The sequence below is a fragment of the Lissotriton vulgaris genome, chromosome 2_1 (genome assembly GCF_964263255.1).
Source record: "Lissotriton vulgaris chromosome 2_1, aLisVul1.2, whole genome shotgun sequence".
Classification (NCBI taxonomy): Eukaryota; Metazoa; Chordata; class Amphibia; order Caudata; family Salamandridae; genus Lissotriton; species Lissotriton vulgaris.
The window spans coordinates 1,863,977,440-1,863,995,883 of record NC_141687.1 but is presented as its reverse complement, the minus strand read 5'-3'; the positions used below and the strand labels follow the sequence as shown (position 1 = coordinate 1,863,995,883).

At 42.0% G+C, this 18,444-nt stretch overlaps 1 protein-coding gene across 1 annotated transcript in view; it reads right to left on the bottom strand.

The window, feature by feature from the left end:
- Positions 1 to 18,444, bottom strand: part of SELENOS (selenoprotein S) — a 132,846-nt gene that overhangs the window by 22,053 nt on the left and 92,349 nt on the right. Inside the window, exons 3-4 of the mRNA XM_086958055.1 lie at positions 17,331 to 17,437; positions 2,810 to 2,899 (exon numbers count right to left, since the gene is read on the bottom strand). Coding sequence (XP_086814181.1) covers positions 2,810 to 2,899; positions 17,331 to 17,437 — 197 coding nt within the window. The remainder of the gene's footprint in view (positions 1 to 2,809; positions 2,900 to 17,330; positions 17,438 to 18,444) is intronic.

Genomic DNA, 18,444 nt, shown 5'->3' with positions numbered 1-18,444 from the left:
TTATATATCCAGGTTGGCTGGTCCGCAATCATCAGTAGTTTCCCAAGCCGTAAGGCCATCAGTTGTCTTTTTCAGTGAATTGAAAACACGATGTTTAAGTAAGGTGCCGGGGCCAGTGATTCATAGCTGTTTATCACCATCCAGGCGTGTGACCTCGAGCTAAACGCGTTTTTGTCAAGTAGTAGAGATTGAAATTTGGCCGATTTATCACTTGCTTAAAAGGACAGAAAGTACAGGTTCTTGTTCCACAGCTCAGCCGTGTGAGTAATTTTTAGAGCACTATAAAGGAATTGATTATAAGGTGATTTTTTATCCTTTTCCATTTCTGACCAGAGGGCCTTGTTGAGTTTAGAGTTTGCCCTGTTCTGTTTCACCAGATACCTTGGATTTATTGTGGTATACATTCTCTCTACAGTTTCATTTAAGAGCCCGAATTCGAGTCGTACCTGGGCTGGGGAGGATGGCTGGTGTATTTGGAAGAATTTTTTGTATGCTGAAACCAATAGTTTATTTAAAAGATCTGAATCCTTACCATGTAAAGCAATGTTGGCATACGTTATTGTCAGGAGCCTTTACGCGGACATCACTGCGAGCAAAGATTTATATGACGGGCCCAGTTTTTTGCTCCAGATGGTTTTGTCTATTGTCCATGTAGAACACCAGATATTTATAACTAGTTGCCTCCTCTAACTGATTACCGTCTAGCCATATGTTCTGTTTGGCAGTTGGATGATTACTGTAATAAAAACCAAGACTATGCTCATCCGTAATGTCCAATTTATTTATTAAAATATATTCCCTCATTTCGTTGATAGACCTTCGGAGTCCAGGCTTAGTTAGGCTCATTAGCAATACGTCATCCGCATATGAGAGATGTGATATTAATAGTTTCCCTAGTTGCAGTGGGTAGGATTTGATTTTATCGAGCCTTTGTGCCAGGTCATACATAAGTAGATTAAAAAGGTGCAGCACCAGCACACATCCTAGTTTTAAGCCTTTGCTTGTAATTGTAGACTAACGAAAGGGATCCTGAATATCATGCAGACATTCCTAATTTGTGTCTGTATGTGTTGAATGTCGGGAAGGTGAACTATACAGAAACTGTGGTTCTGGTGGTACTGCGCTTGGAGGTGGAGCCTGAGGGGGCAGAAGCAGTGTCAGACTACTTTTTTTTATTCTTGAGCACAGTCAAACCTGCCTTTTAGAGACTGAACAACTCAATTCCTCACAGTCTTGAGGTAAACAGAGGTTACATGCACGAGATGGTCCGAACACAGGAACTTAAGATTTGCGCTTTTGGAGCAGAACAGGAACCAGGTGTTCTCCATAACCCCTCCTACCATAGTCATTTATCCTAGTCCTTGAAAGATCTCCTTCTGGACCGGTTTGAATTTTAAGAGATGTCAGTGTGGATGAGTACTTTGCTGCCCTCTGTTGGTTTTCCGATGCATGGACTAAAATAGTTACCGGTAGTAGCTTGATGAAACCGGAGCTCATGATGAACAAAATACTCAAGACAAAAAACAACCAATTAAGGTGGAGTCTTTGCCCTGGTGAATAGTAGGGCTGAGGGAGGACTTACAAGACATCTCGAGTTTGAAGAGTTCTTTGAAGAAAAATAAATTTCCAATGTCCACACCCAACACTAGATGGCAAGAGTGTGCCCAGCATGTGATATACAACAGCACATGCTACAAGCATAATACTACCACTTTCTAATTACAGTGTCACCCCTTTCTTCCAACCTTTACATTTGATAAGCAGCACATACTACAAACATAATGCCTACCCCAACTACAAAGTGTCATCCCTTTCCTCCAACCTTTAGATTTGATGTCCCTCAAGTTAATCACTCTCAAAGAATAAACTTCATGAAGAGAACTAGCAGCATCCCACAATTCAGAGGATGTAACTACGAACTTGAAATATCATTTGAAAAACATAAAATGAAAAACTCACAATAACATTAGCACTACTACAATAGATGTGTTCAAATCTTTTCTGAACATCCTTACTGTTTTGACTCAGGTTTGGCAACCTACTAACTCAAGTTAGCTAGTATGCACAGGAGTGACCGACTGATCTATGTTGTTATCTTGAACATTTCAAGCTGGAAATTGAATTCATCACTTTTCCATCGAATCCAGATTGCGTTATCCAATATTCAAATATACTGGCCTAATTACACTCTTCTAAAGATATTTACACGATTGGACCCTAAAGAATTTCTTATTTCAGTTTAGTTACCCCTCTTCAAACCAATATCAAAAAGGGATTAATCATTTCCCCTCTTTACCCTAAATTAGATTTGGCATCATATTTCAAATTTCTCTATTCTCATGGATAACAAAGTCAACTGAATCCTGGGATGGACAGTTACACTGAAAGTGGTTGATTTATCCAGTGGATATCAAATTACTCTCGTTATTTGCCTTCACCAGCCTACAGCCTGATTGCAGTAGTATACAACATTTCCTGACATTAGCCTAATACCGAATAATCAAATTGGCTGAATATTGATCAAACCAGCAGGTTTCAGAGTAGCTACTTTTTAAATATTTCTCTGACCTTGGAACACTATCTAGAATTTCTTTGCTCAAATTATATGTAGTTACTAAAATTCTAATATACTTTTTTGCATTTTTATTATGTCCAACTTTATTTTTACTACATTTGAATCCAAGGGCGTAACTAGTGGATAAATAGATGTTTGCAAACAAATCCAAAAAATTAGTCAACTGACACAAGTAGACAGATACGAGAGGATAAATCAAATGTGTGTAATTCAGAAAAAATCTAGGATGCACACCTGGCTCCGTCGGCTGCTGGCCTTGTAGCTTTTCCCTTCTTGCATGCTGTCCCAGACCTCGATCTTCTGTCTCCTTTTCTCCTCTTCAAGCTGCAGAATTACAGACAAAAAGGACAAAACTTCTACCTTTAGAATAAAAACCAATCCGAGAAGACAACATTTTAAATGAAATACTTTTTTGTAATAAGAAATAATCTTTGATACTCCACAACTCTTGTCTAGCATGAGATTACCCAACCTCACCTTCCCATCCACATCTGCCAGGGAAACAGAAAGAACTTATATCTCAGGTGTTTCGTTAGTAAATAGTGACACTTTTATAGGGTTGTATGTGCCAACAGTGAGATTTTTAGATACAATCTTTTGCAAAACTAAAAAGACTATTCCTTCACAAATCGAAAACATTTTTGGTGCAAATTACAGGAGAATAAATAAAAGCGTCTAGGGAAAAAAACTCTAATGTGTTATATGTACAGATTAGCGGGAAACGATTAAGAAGGAAGACACAAATCGGCGTACTTTCTTGAAAATACATATTATGTTTGGTTACTTTTTATTTTTTAAACAAAAAAACGTTATGGAAGATTGAATAAAACATGTAATTTATTCTATTTGCAGAGTTTTATATTGGCCCGCTAGACCCGGAGGTATCAGAGTGCTTTACATGAGGATCAGCGTGTTACAAGTTGCAAAATTACGACAGTTACTGGAACATAGTAAAACATAGGAAAAACCAACAGTGATACTCAGTAAACCATGAGTTACTGGAGCATAGTATAACAAAGACACATGCCCTATGAGGCATAGAAAGGAGAGGGGGGGGGGGGGGGGGGAGAGAAAAATGGAGAAGGAATGCAGACCGGAAAAGGCAGACCAGCAATGGGGAAAGTACTTCAGGGGGACAAAGCAGACAAAGTAAAAAACAGACAAGCCAGCTGGGCAAAGGCAATCTCAACAACCAGTGACTGGGTGACTGTACATGATGAGATGAGTGTAGGAGACTTAAAGGGGAAGGTCAGACAGGCGGACAGGGAGGAGTCCAGCGGCAAAGAGGATCAGTCGAAGCTACCAAGATGGAGGACCCCGATCATGGGTACCAATAGCAATATCCCAAAATGGCGGGATACACGAAAATTCAATCACGAGAAACCAAAGGGGAGCTAGCTACACGAAGCAGGGCAAGATGGAGGAGGCAGCCACAAGGTCAAAGAGGGTGGAGGGAAGGAGAACGCCGCTTAGAATCGTTTAATCTACAAGTACAGGTTCAGGGCTATGGTGCAGACGTGTCGTTGTTAAGTATGCCACAAAAGTCAAGGGAAGTCAGCTCGGGTGCCAAGGCGGCAGCCCCGGAGAAGGGAAGCTGAAGCGGGGGCCAGGAGGGCGCACCTCCTCAGCTTGTAAAGTAAAAGTAAAAACAAGCTCAGGTTCGCTGGACCGCAATGCCGCGGTACTCACCAATGCTGCACACTCGCCGTGGGGAACAAGACCCATTCAAGTCCTCTTTCAGGAAGCGAAGCAGGAGATTAAACAGCTGCGGTTAATAACTTATGTAATAACTTCATAAGAGGGTTTAGCACTCAGGGAGTAAAAGATCTGGACATTTAAAGGGCAAGGATGAAATGAAGCTCAGGACACTGTGCAACCTGTACCTTGAGAGGCAGAATACTAGCTAAGACGGGCACATAAACCTGCTCAATCATTTAGCACCAACAACAACTTATGCATCTTTTTGGGCAGCAGTTTACATCTTGATATAGGTGTACAAATCACTTAGCTACGGGAGCAGGTTTAACACTCCTGTAAATCTGAAAACATGAAGTTAACAGACTGCAAATATATAGTTTATGATGGCAACTTTCCCGTCACATTTCTATTTTGGTTTAAAATATGTGTAGATCTAGGGATTAGGAAAGACATACCCTACTTTATCACGGTGGGGGCAAGAACTTTGGACACCCTGGACTAGAATGTCTATGCCACATGACCTCATTATAACAGCAGTTGTGCTAACCAATCTAATCAGTACCCTTATCCACTGCCACCTGCTGGGGAGTGGATTTGGGTATGCAGCGTTGGGCAGTACCCTACTGGCAATCACTTTTCAAATCTCACTCTCACCATTCAATTCTCACATCTCATTGCTAGACCTGCAACCTCACCCTTCCAGCATATTCACGTCGACCCCCAATTTAACGTTCACCCCTCTACTTAGCCACGCCTTCAAGGCTGAATTATGATACTGTCAACCCACATCCAATGTGTGAAGTACAGCAAAGACACAATTTGTAATCCTTTTCCATAACTAGAGGCCATATCATCAGTGAAATCCTTTGCCCAGTCCTGTTAATGCATACTGGAAGACTGAAATCCCTCCAAAATAAAGGGATAATAAGATGCTAGAAGTCACATGATCAGGACCAGGCTTAAATCGGATGGACCGGAACAGCACTCTGGGCGGAAAGAAAATGTGGTGCTTGGCAGGGGGTTAAAGGTGTGCTAATAATGATGCTGATGTATATTAAGGGCTGATTACAAAGCCTTTACCAGGACCTAGTTAAAACCAAGTGGGAAGGACGAGCTGCTGTTTGCATGACATTAGGTCAGGCAGCTCCCTGCTGAGACTCTCAGAATATTTGAGCCCCAGGCCTGAGCCCTACTTGTCCATGCCCAAGCCCGGTCCGGCCCGGCCCTGGATGCAAACTGTTGTTGGCTAAAAAGTAAGGAAGAGAAGGTTGAAGAATGGGAAGGAAGAGTTCTCAAGGCAGTTCGTATTTCTCAAGCACAACACACAGGATCTAGAATTTCTGTCAAAGGATCAGCATTGTACAAAAAATAAAACAAATTTGTTAAAAGCAATAATTTTTCCCAGTGCTTGAAAAAGGTAATAGTTTTTTCATTTATCGAGGGCATTTAATCTACGTGTTGAACACAAAACCAACACTTCTATGACGCTCTACCTAGCGCTGGCATGCCACACGTACCAATGAGCTCAGACACAGTGGAATCCCTGCACAAACTGACGAGGTGGAGTGGAATTGCAAGAACTGAGAAACCGGTTGCTGTGAGACGTCATGGCACTTTAATCTTCTTTTGCTTTTTCCTTTGTGGAAATACCAGGTACACCACATTCCAAGGCGGATTTCACAAGAAAGGTGCATGCGACTAAAGCTTGTTTTAGTTGCTAAGCAAAAGGGAGATCCTTTTTTTCTCTCATTTTATTAGTTGATATTATGTGGGTGGGTAAAACTAATTTCATTTTAAAACACTGGTAGGTTTCTAGTAAACTATATTATTTGTAGCTAATACTTCACGTTAATTAAACAATATATTTTTACTTTTGAGGCCCTCTCCGGTTACGTTTGCAATTGTGAAGAAGGCCTTTATTGTATGGTGCTGCCAATACCATTCACACTCTGTGTTTTCTCCCTGCCTTATAGTTCTGACCCAGACACTTTCCTTGTTCTCGGACTCGATTGAACCTGTTTAGACTTAATGCACCCCCACTGCAAACATCTCGTTATTCGAGCTTCTAAATATAATGTATATTTTACACCAGCTTCTTTGTTATGTTAAAAGTATTTGTACAGTGCACGGTCAACAGGCGGTTTCATGGCGCTAGGGACGAAAGGGGAAAAGAAAGATGCGTGGCTACTCATAGGCTTGTTGGAACAAGTGCGTTTTAAGGAGTTTCCTGAAGGAAGCGTAGCTGTAAGTGAGTCTGAAGTTGCTCTTTCTTATAAGGTTTACGTTTTGTCTGCCTTCCAAATTGTACTTTAAAATGCTATTCTGTTTTTGTCTCATAGTAAACGGTTTCCACTTGGTTTCTTAGTGCTGTAATGCCCACGGGGTTTCTATGTGCAATATATAAAACTAAATAAATCTCATAAAAAAGCAACACAGCTGTTTAGGTGGACTTCTGCAAAACCAGTACTTCCCATGTTTTCGTTGGAAGTATCCTTACTCACGATAGTTTTTTGTTGGGAGTATAATCTGATGTTACAGTGTAAATGAGGCATCCTACTGGAGCCTTGCTGCTGCGGGAAGCGTTCAAAAGGCATCCAGATGATGGCAGCACTGTCTTAACATCTACCAAACAGTGCCACAGCAGCACTATTAAAAGCTGAGAAACTGGCGTGGCAATGCCCATTGGCTTCTCTGTATTTCAGTGAAATGCCCTTCAGTCAGGAGTCCACAAGAAAACTGGACTCGAAAAGCAAATGTGATAAAAGCACCGTTGCTCGTAGCCCTACTTCATTTCACGCAATGGTACTAAAACTGGCATCACAAGGGCTGGCCAGCTCTGAGCTAATGAGCGGAGGGCTGTGCAATTTTCATTGCCCCTTCAGTTCCCACCTGGGTGGGCTTTAAATAAGTCTGGGGTTGGGCATTACAAGTTCCTATACCAATCATGTCAGCAAGTCATCAACTGGCACAGAGCGGTCAAATTTTCCTTAGCAGCATACCAACACATCCCTTATCCGACATTTACTCTCTCTCTCCTTACCCCACTGACTTCATACTCGTGTGTCCTCTCACCGCCCCGGTTTTACATAAACTCCCACAGTTCCCTCTATCTTTACAACTTCCCCCATGCACACTTTCAGGGTACAAATCCTAAAAAAATGAGTCAGGAGACAAACCAAGTTAGGCAGTATGCAAGTGACATCACGATGCATGACATTACAGTGCGTGACATCACAGCATGAGACAACGCACGTGGCATCACAATCCATGACCTCACAGTAAGTGACATCACAAGTGTCAGCAGATCTTAAAACCTCACATATGTTTAGCAGGTCTAATATGAGTACATTTGAGCACATTACAATATTTAACAAATGAGATTTCGTGTCGGAGTTGTGGCAAAAAAATGACAACCCCAAGCGGAATCAGGGCCTCAACTCAGACATTTATTTTTTAAACCCCCGCCGCAAAGAAATTGTCAAGTCAAGTCAAAAATAAAGTTTATTTAGACCATTTGATCTATAAACCAGAGTTCCTACTTTGTCATATAAAATCAACGTATCACAATTTCATATTCATATCAATAGAAAGTCAAATTATCCTAAAAACTACCTTTATACAGTTTAAAACAAGGATTCATTTGGATTATAAAGCTATTTGCTGTTTTTGAGCCTCCTGCCAAACCGGGAACTTATAAACACCCAGCATAAATTTCCCGATGGCTATCGCGATGTCTAAATTTTCCGTAACAACTAGAAGCTCCCGTGCTTGAGAACGCACCTCAACATCGTATTTTAAAAATATCGGACGAAGGAACTGTTTACGTAAATTTAAAAACATATCACAATCCAATAAAATGTGCAAAATATTACATTTCATTCCTAGCTTACACACACATTTGCCATCAGGATGCGTTAAAGCTGATTTAATTGCACTATTTAAAAATATTGGGTTAATACCTATTCTTAACTTAAGAACTTCTATCCTTAACCAACGATTTGGTAGCAAATCTATATATGGAAAGCTTAAGTCTTTCTCCCAACCTGGGCTCATAAATTTCACGGAGTCCTTCTTTCTCAAATACTCTTGGTCTGTGCCCCTTGAAATTTCCTTTCCCTGTGCTTTTAGTACGCTCTTTATTACATTAGTTTGGAGTGTCAGGGGGTCAATGTTCACATTCAGGTGGTCACAAATGGCCCGGAGTTTACTTCTTGTTGCCTTGGCCCACTTTAACTCACTGGTCTGGATTTCTTTCAAACACCATTGTGACACCTTTGTAACTTCCCCCTGCCCCAATCGATTCCAAAATCTAAGGAGACTCATCTGCACCTGGACATTCCATGCAGTTAGGCCTACTTCCAATCTAACTGCCTGGACCATTACCGACCCAGGAAGAGATAGAAGGGATTTTAAACATTTGCCCTCCTCTTTATCCCAAGAGCTTTTCCCGTCGATGCAGATTACTTCTGCCCCATATTGGAATTGCGGAGGAACCATAGCCTTAAAGGCAGTCAATAGAGGTTTGTGTGACATATCGCCATAGCTATGGTTGAATCTTTTCAACCCGCATACCGCTAAATGCGCTTTTAATTTCTGAGCTTCCAAGTGGGTTTCCCACCTCAGGGACCTTGTAAACCATATTCCGAGGTATTTATATTCGCTTACATTATCTAATTTAGTTTGGCCCAAGTACCAGCTAAACTTCGTACACTTCTTCCCGAAGCATAGAATTTTTGTTTTATCCATGTTTACTGTAAGACGCTTTGCAATGCAATATTCATTAAATACATTTAACTTCCTCTGAAGCCCCACCTCTGTTTGGTCCATTATTACAAGGTCATCCGCGTACAACAGACAGGACAGGTGCTTACCATTTATTTTTGGGCTTGCACCTCTGGCTGTGCCCAGGAGAGGAGGCAAGTCTGCTAAAAATATGGCAAAGAGTAACGGTGCCAAAACGCAGCCTTGCCTCAACCCATTGTATATCTCTATTTCCGTTGTAAGGCCACCAGAGGTATCTTTGATTACTTGTGCCCAATTTTGGCTGTGCAGTTCTTGGATTACCCGCAAAAGGTCGGCAGGAACCTCAAAATTTCTCAATGTCTCCCACAGACAGTCCCTATCCACCAAATCAAAAGCAGCGCGAAAGTCAACAATGCAACAAAACAATTTGCCCTGCTGCTCCATGGACTTCCTCGCTACAGCCCACAGTGCGAAGCAGTGATCAACAGTAGAGTGCCCTTCCTTGAAGCCACCCTGCTCTATTGGGACTATTGACTGCCGCTCCGCCCACTCCTTTAACCTGCCAAGGATAATTTTTGAGAAAATCTTTTCGCCAATATCCAGCAAGTTGATCAGCCTGTAGTTCTTAGGGTCCTTCTTTTCCCCCTTTTTATGCAAGGGTCTAATTATGGCCCCTCTCCAGGATTTAGGAAGATGACCTGAGTCCAGGATTGCTGCAAACATGTGAGAAAAAAATCCTGCCCACCAATCTATCTGAGTTTTAATTAAAACGGCGGGAAGATTATCTGGACCTGCAGCACGTGATAGATTCAGCTTTTTAATGGTTTCTTTTACTTTCTCTACTGCGAAGTCTGATTTTAATCCTTCTACGCCCCCTGACCAAGCTGATTTATTCTTCACGATTTCCGGGGTCCTTTTAGCACTATATAGGTTACTTAGGTAATTTACCCAAGCTGCCTCTTCCACAACACAACTCATCGTACCCGGTGCCCTTCCTGTAGCCTCCTGTATCAGCCTCCAGAACCCTTTTATGTTTTTATTTTCTATTGTCTCTAAAAGGTTTGCCCAACATTCTTCTTTAAAGATCCTTTTCTGCTTCCTTACTAAATATTTATATTCTTTCTTTAGCCCGAGTAGGAGTTCCAAGTTCCCTAGGTCATAACTATTCCTCTGGCGTCGTTCTATTCTCCGTATCTCACTTTTTTTACTCTGGCATTCTTGATTGAACCACCTGGGCTTCCCTTTATTGGGCTGTGTTTTTACCTTGGTGTCTTTCTTATCTTTTAGATATACTCTTAGACACTGCACCGCCTGTACTATTGTATCCTCGTACCATGCTACCTGATGCCCTTCGATTTTATCCTTCAGTATGTTTTGTTGAAAACATGCCAATTTCTCAACATACTCATCCGTCAATCTTGTAGTTATGCGCTTAGGATATTCCACATTTTGGGTGATCACCTTTTCACATTTACTTAATGACCCACCTAAAATTTCACAGAACAGGGCATTGTGATCGCTATCCCTGCGCTTAATTACATGGAACTTTTTTACCAGTATATAGTTCCATGCCTGGGTGAATATATAATCTATTGGACATTGTTGGTTTCCTACTCTAAAGGTCTGTGTTGCCGGTCGATCAGGTTCTTTCCTGCCATTTAAGCATATTAGACCCTTAGAACCCAAGAACTTCCCAAGGGCTTCGTCCTGGCTAGAGGTTAAACACAATGGGAAAATTGCTGATCCTATATTATAGGCACTCAGCATGTCCTCGAACCAGTAATCAATCTTTCCAAAATTTAGTTTGTGGTTAAAGTCACCCATTATCATCAATGTGGCATTCCCATACTTTTCTGTCAGGTCAATTATGTCCTTTTTAAAGAGGCTTAATTCTAGATCATATTCTTCTTGAGACCGCCATTGAATATATACATTTATGATAATCGAATGGGCATCCTTCCCTTCAGTACCTGGGTGACATACATTGCAGACCAACAACCATTTACATAGTGAGTTAAATAATGTGGTCTCTTTCACGAATCTGGTTGAAGCGAGGGTCATCATCCCCCCTGAGGGACGTCCAAATTTTTTCTTTTTACTTGCTGGTTTATGAAAATGAACAAATCCTTCAACTACCTGGGTGTCGCCGCATAGCCAAGTCTCCTGTAGACAAATGAAGTCTCACATATGTTTAGCAGGTCTAATATGAGTACATTTGAGCACATTACAATATTTAACAAATGAGATTTCGTGTCGGAGTTGTGGCAAAAAAATGACACCAAGCGGAATCAGGGCCTCAACTTAGACATTTATTTTTTAAACCCCCGCCGCAAAGAAATTGGCAACCATGAGAAACGTGGCGGTAAATCTGCTCTGCTTAATTGGTTGTAAAGTCTGCATTTTAAAATATCTTACTGGGTTAAGGCGCATGCTGCAGGAACCTTTGTGTGCCCAGGAAATCTCAGGGAATAATAATAATGGTAAATTAACTAGTTCCTGTGTTGTGCTGTGTGTCGTCTAGTCGCAGTTTTGAATCAAAGTAGCATAGAGAATTAATGTCTCCTGCACAGCACATTATGTGACACACATATGAGAGGCTTCTATTTTATATAAGTGGTTTACTGCTTTTAACACACAGGTACTTTACTTGCAATCCATAAATTGTAATCCATCTAATATAGCAAGGTGAGCTATGGAGAACATGTGGCTCCTACACCTTGTAACCCTCACTGTCTTATGCAACACATCCTGTACATTGATTTACACGCATCTGATTTATTGTCAATGTATACGTGTGATGTAAGGCACTCAGACACCCTGCACTTGGATGAGTAGCACTATAAATAAAAAATAGTGGTATTCAAATTGTTGTTTGTGTAAATACTGGCACAGACCAAAACATTGGACATTCTTACAGTGCATGCATATCTCTTATATACAGGGACTGACCGAATCCAAAATTACCTGTGCAGTGACAGGATAGCAAGGTGTGTATTTTTGTTTCCCCTCCTTTGCATTTAGGTTTGAGGCTCCCAATAGCCCCCAGCGACGATACTCAAACAAAAGGAGGCCTGATGGCCCCGAAACTTCGGCATTGTTATGGGCCCATCTGTAATTTAAAATAAAGAAAAAAAACTCCCCACCTGCAAGCTGCTAATTGGACCAAACGTGCAGGCGCTGCTGAATGGGTCCTGGTGTTTTAAAATTACACTAGGACAAGTTCAGCATATTTCTGTGGTGCCCAACTTCTTGGGAGGGTAGACTGAGTCTACCCACTCTCTTCACAGGGTGGATCCAGTCTACCCGCGTGTACCTTCGATTTGCGCCCTGCACACCTCCCCTCTCAGCAGACCCCTTCCATTCTCCAACTTCTCCAACTTCTTCACACTCTTCCCCTGCCTTCCTACTACTACCAAACCTTTCCCCCTTCAAAAACCGTTCCTACAATGATGCTAGAAAGTAAGCTATTTTTCTGGTAGATTACCGAGCTTTTGGTAACTGTATTCCCAGGAATCCAATAGCGAGCAATGTTTAAATACAGTATACACCTTTAAACACAGTAAACTCTTAGCCATGATCTTCCAAGTCTCTGTAGTGGCTTCCACGCTCTGAAAAAACAACTCAAGCACGGTCTACAGTGAGCTACATACTACAAACCAGTCATGCTCAGCCTACCCCAGGCGTATACCATGACTCCCAAAATCAATAAAAAACCTCTGCTCATCTCATTCTTCTTTCTTGTCAGGTTTGTTTTTGATTCATTTTCACATATTTTTATTATTTCTTATTCTTAACTTACAACAGATTTGTCTTCATACAGACTGGATTTTTAATAGTTACCTTTACACACATTTTTAAAACAGGCTTTCACTTGAAGTATCAATCTGAATGGCTCTGTGGTTGGATGAAGGACTCTGACAATTCTGAATCTGCCCAGCATGAAGGAGATCGCACTCACCCACCTTACCAACGCCCCTTCTTCCCATGCTTTCCTCGGTTCTCTACATACACCTCATGTATTCCTTTCAAGAATCCAGCTTCCCATCAATTCCCTCTCTTTATTTTCCTCTCTTCCCCCACTAAGGCTCGACTTTTCCTTCCCTTCTCACGAACCAGTCAATGTGGGACTCCCTGCCCCCATCCAGGTTTAACATCACCATTTCTTTCACCCCTCTCATGTGCCTCCAAGTGAAGGGTTTAAACGAATCTGCATCAATGCCAGATCTCTGCCTAAGAACCAGTATGCAATCCCTACTAGTCAGGAGAAACCTCCTCACAGAAACCTGCATTCTTTTCTTATGTTTTTCACCACACAACGTCTATGCAAGAATAATCTACAAAATAAATTTTATAGGTTAGCCTGAAGCATCCTAAAGAGTCTGTACTCCAGGACTTCAGCACTTGAATTATTAGGGCTTGAATTTCACTATATTAAAATCCTACTTTCCGAATTGGAAGTACTGCAACTATATTATCTTGTCCTCGGACTTACCCGATGATCTAGTCCTACCATTCACAACTTTTTTTGTGGATCATTCATCATAGATGTGAAGCTATACCTGCTTACTTTCAATAATGGGAATGCTATAGCGTTCTTCAGCCCACCTTGGCTGAGTGAAAATTAATATAAATTATGATTTTTTGCAAATATGCTCATGCCTGGAAGAAATCAGCTCCACCAAGGCCTTAGAGACCACCTCGCCACCTCTGGATAAGGTCATCAGTATACATATGTCCATTATAAGCTTTGTATATTGGTTATCGAATGGCTTCAATACTTTCGCTCAATTACAGACCTCACTATTCTTGGAAATCCACATCAGCCATATATTTTACCAAAATGTGGACAACCATCAAAGAAGTAAATCGATACTTGGAGTGGGAGAGAAGACATGTGACTGATCCACTGGATAAACCCATGGTTTTCATAAGACAACAATATAGAAAGACAAGAGTTACTTCTCATGCCGCCTCGCTTAGGCCACTTGGCTCTTGAGGAACTCTTGAAAGATAATCCTTAAATACAAAACTCATCAGCCTACTATAAAAAACATTGCCAAAAAAATAAAGAGTTCTCTTATCAGCAGTGCTCTAACTCTCATGCAAACCATTAAGAGACGTAACTTGCTATCTTGATCCGTAAACCACCTTCCATTCAAGCTTTTTTACTGGCCTTCTCTTCTAGGTCAATATCAAGTACAATCTCTCTGCTTTCACCTTTCAAATTCCAAGACCCCAATCACTCTTTGCGAAAGACTACCTCTGGCACGACCCAGTTTTATAAAAATTCTACTGCATGTCTAATGTCATTCTATCTTATTTCAAGCTGGCATTTTCCCAATTACGTCAAGTCTCCTTGATTTGTTAACAATAACTCTGGCAAATATGGACAAATGGGTGCTCCACAGTCAATCAACTCCTATGAGTTTTTAAATAATGCAACCGAAAGAAAATATTACAGGATTCGCACCTCTTACCTCTTGTGAGGGAAGGATTTAATCAAATTCAATTTTAAAAATCACTACACTTTATTAATGAATTTGAGAAGAGCACCTCCAACATATGGTTAGGCCTTGAGAAAGAGGCTTTGACCTTGAAACATGTTGGTTGTCGTGTTCGAAATCTTGTATGCATGATATATTTGAAAACAAGAATTTTTGCAATACATGAACTTTGGTGAATCTCAAAGCAGATTTTATGTGTGACTGGTGATGATTTGTTTGGTCTTCATGCATGCTGTTTAACCTCCAATTGGATAACATCTATGATGACTGCTTAAATCTAGCAGATGGAAATAGGGCTGACAATTATTCTGCTGGACCAATTGGCAGTCTTGACATGGTCCATTATGCTAATCTCCTTCCGGAGCTCTCTTTGGTCAGGTTCCATGTTATTGCTTTAGACTGGCTCTCCCAGTTCATAACAAGTAGAAATCCTCTCTCTTCCCATTCCCAACTCAGTTTGCGGTTATTCAGGGCCCCACTCTTACATCTCTAGTTTTCAATCTCTAAATCTTTTGACACACCATCAGGAAACTGAAACAATCCTCCAATTAACACCTGAAACCTAAGATAGGACCCTACTTTCTTGCAATCATACACTCGATGATCCAGAGCCTTCTTAAACTACAAAAAGCAATGCTGCAGTTCTGACATGCATGGTGTGTCATTAACTGACAGTGCTGCGACCTTCGATGTTTCCCTTAAACTATGTGAGAACCTCTACCTCAACTTGAACTCAACCCTCATCCATGCACCACTGGTCAAATCTCTAATGTATCTGTTCCACCTCCTCAAACTTCTTAGGTGGAACTTTCTTTTTTGTGATCCATGCTCCAAGTGCAAGACACCCTTCAATCGCACTCTCTCCTCTACGGACTCCAGCTTAGTACACCTGAATGTCCACAAACTACACTCTGCTGCGAGCTCTGGCCACATCTGCACATCTCTCCTCCCGTACAAGGGCTCTAATGGCTGCCAGTCATGCATGCCATTCAGGGTCCTCTACTTTCCACCCACAGTTCTTTAAAGAATCGCACTACTGTTCCAAGAAAAACAAAAAGAGTAGTGATTATAACAGCTTAGACCGACAGCACCAATTCCAGAACGAGATACCTCAAGGCTGCAAATTCCACTGTAAAGAGACACTTGTCTCTGTCCAAACCGCCACAAGTGTTAATCAGTTCTAATCTAGAAAACACAAGGACTGGATACCGTTACAGAAACTTTTTTTTTTTTTTAAAGTGATTGTTTTGCCTCCTGCAATATTTTATGAAACACCTCCCATAGGAACACTTTTGGTATTACCACAATGATTCTAATGACCTTCTGAATACGACGACTCTTCCACCGATAAATTATTTGGTAATCTATATTAAAACTGACCTATAAAAAATGTCCCAAGTTATGCATGAAATATGAAACACCAAAACAATCCAAATGCATCTCTGTGAAAAGTTCACGCCTTGCCATGGCATCAAATGTGCAACAAGATTATTATTATTATTATTATTATTATTATGTTTCTTATATAGCGCCAGAATCGACCCCCGAAGGGGTATCTCCGCGCTTGCCTTGGGAACACGTCCCCTACAGGGCATCCCCAAGGTGAAAGCCAGGCATCCCGCCGCGAGGGGCCGTTGTGGAGATTAAGCAAGCTTAATGCCCAGAGTTGCAGAGTGTGAACCCATGATTAGGTCAGGCACCGAAGCGAGAATTATCGAGTCCATGGACATTTTGAGCTCAAGACCCTGCCGCGTCGGGAATTGAACCCTGGTCCCGGGTCTGACCTCTGCTTCAGGGTCTGCCTGCTCTAACCAGTGAGCCACACTTCTCCACTAGATGGGTGCACATCTCTGGTGTGGAGTGGAGTAGAGTGGTGTGGCTCACTGGTTAGAGGCGGCAGACCCGTAAGCAGAGAACGGCCCGGGACCAGGGTTCAATCCCCGACGCGGCAGGGTCGTGGACCAGGGTCAAACGGACTCGATAATTCTCGCCTCGGTGCGTACTCTAACCAGGGAACACACTCAGCAACTCTGGGCATTAAGCTTGCCTCATGTCTACAACGGCCCCCCACAGACGCCAGGGATGCCTGGTTTCACCTTGGAGATACCCAGAAAGGGACCATCTCACAGGGAAAACCAGGACGGGTTCCCCAGCGGTCTCAGCGCCAGGATACTCCTTGGAGTCACAGTGCGCTTTACAAGTACACCCACATTTACATTTACATGACATTTAACTCTCCTCATATGCTACACCCTCCATGCAATACACAGGTGCAAACTCTGGCATGAAATGTAAAAGACAATAGGGTCAAAAGGCCACACTCATGGCAGTTGTGCGTGAGAGAAATAGCAAATAACAATAACAACAACTAAGAGTATTCTAGTTCTATCCCATCAGTGTCACATACGGGGACATCTTTCTGCTTTATGGTTGGTCTCTTTATTTAACGAGAAGAAAGTAATGGAGTAAGCATCTGGAAAGTTGGCATCTGAGAATGAAAGCATGAATAACGTTTCACTTTAGCAACACAAAGGTGCATCAAACCGTGGTACCAATACATTCATCAGAAGCAACTGAACACAGTGCCACCGGAGGGTGAAAAAAAAATAGTTATATATTGTCAGTTAGTGACTATGTAACAGCAGTACAAACAGTGTAAATACTCCAACTTACACATAAGCCTGGCCCAGGAGTTTAAACAGTTACACAACTTACGTGTACATCACGTACCACATACCGTAAGGGAAGGAGATCTATCGTGAATTGTTAACTGAGAAACAGCTCTTACGCAGTGGTCAGAAAAAGCTTACCTCTTTCTGACGTTCTTTGTATTTTTCTGCCTGAGCATTCAGTTCTTCTTGCATCCGGAGACGCGCAGCGGCCAGGGCTTCATGCTGGCGCACCACCTCAGTTGGATCTGCGGAAACACCAATGATCACAAATGTGGCAAGACAATGAAAAATAAAGCAAACAAAAGTGATGTCAGGATCCAGACATAGTCAGAAGTAACTTCCCTGAGGAACAGTGGATGCTTGATGCAAACTGTAGGTTGAGGAGATAAAGACAGCTCATTCCAGAAAACTGCACACACTCCCTCCAGTGCTTAACTTGCAAAATATGAAGTCCAGGTGCTCAGATTTTTAAAGGAGGTCACACCCACTTCCCAGGCTCCACCCACTTCCTCCACTGGTCCCACCCACTTACTCTATTGGCTCCACCCACATCCTCAACTGGCACTGCTGAAAGCCAGATATACCACCATCCATATCATGAGCACCACACTCCAGAACGTGTATGCACATGTTGAACAAGAGAGGAGGATCATGCCTTCAGCAGCAGGTTCTGGGTTGGCCCATATTTTTTAGACTGAACAAAACGAACTAGTGAGATGAGTCACCAGACCCACAGGCTACACATCTCAAGGAGCTTGGTGAAGACCTAGCCGATGGAGTCTCGGCTGGAGATGCAGAGTGGGGAATTCGCTTTGCTGCTGGCTACAACCCACCTACTGCACAATGATGTGACTGTACTAAAAGCTTAAATTGTTAAATGTGTTCAAATCATTTCCTACCTTTCGCAGCCCTCCCGTTTCCTTTTTCGAGGCTCCACTGGACCGCTCATCACAATTTGTGTTGGGTCTCGATTGCTTTCATCACAACAGATGGGGAAGGACCTTGTTGTCCCGTTGTTCCCACTTCCAGTTCTTTTTTGTTCCTCATTCTGTTTTTGCATGAGAAGTACTGGATGCGTAAGCACTCTGTCTCGAGCAGTGTTCTGCTCGCTGTCTCACCTGAACTAAGAACAGCTATCAGAATAACCACCACATGGCCTAGGCCGGTGCACCCAGGCGCAGACATTGATGGTACCATTGGCGGGATAAGCACTGCTGTTTGTTACCAATGTATAAAAGGTCCTTCGATCCCC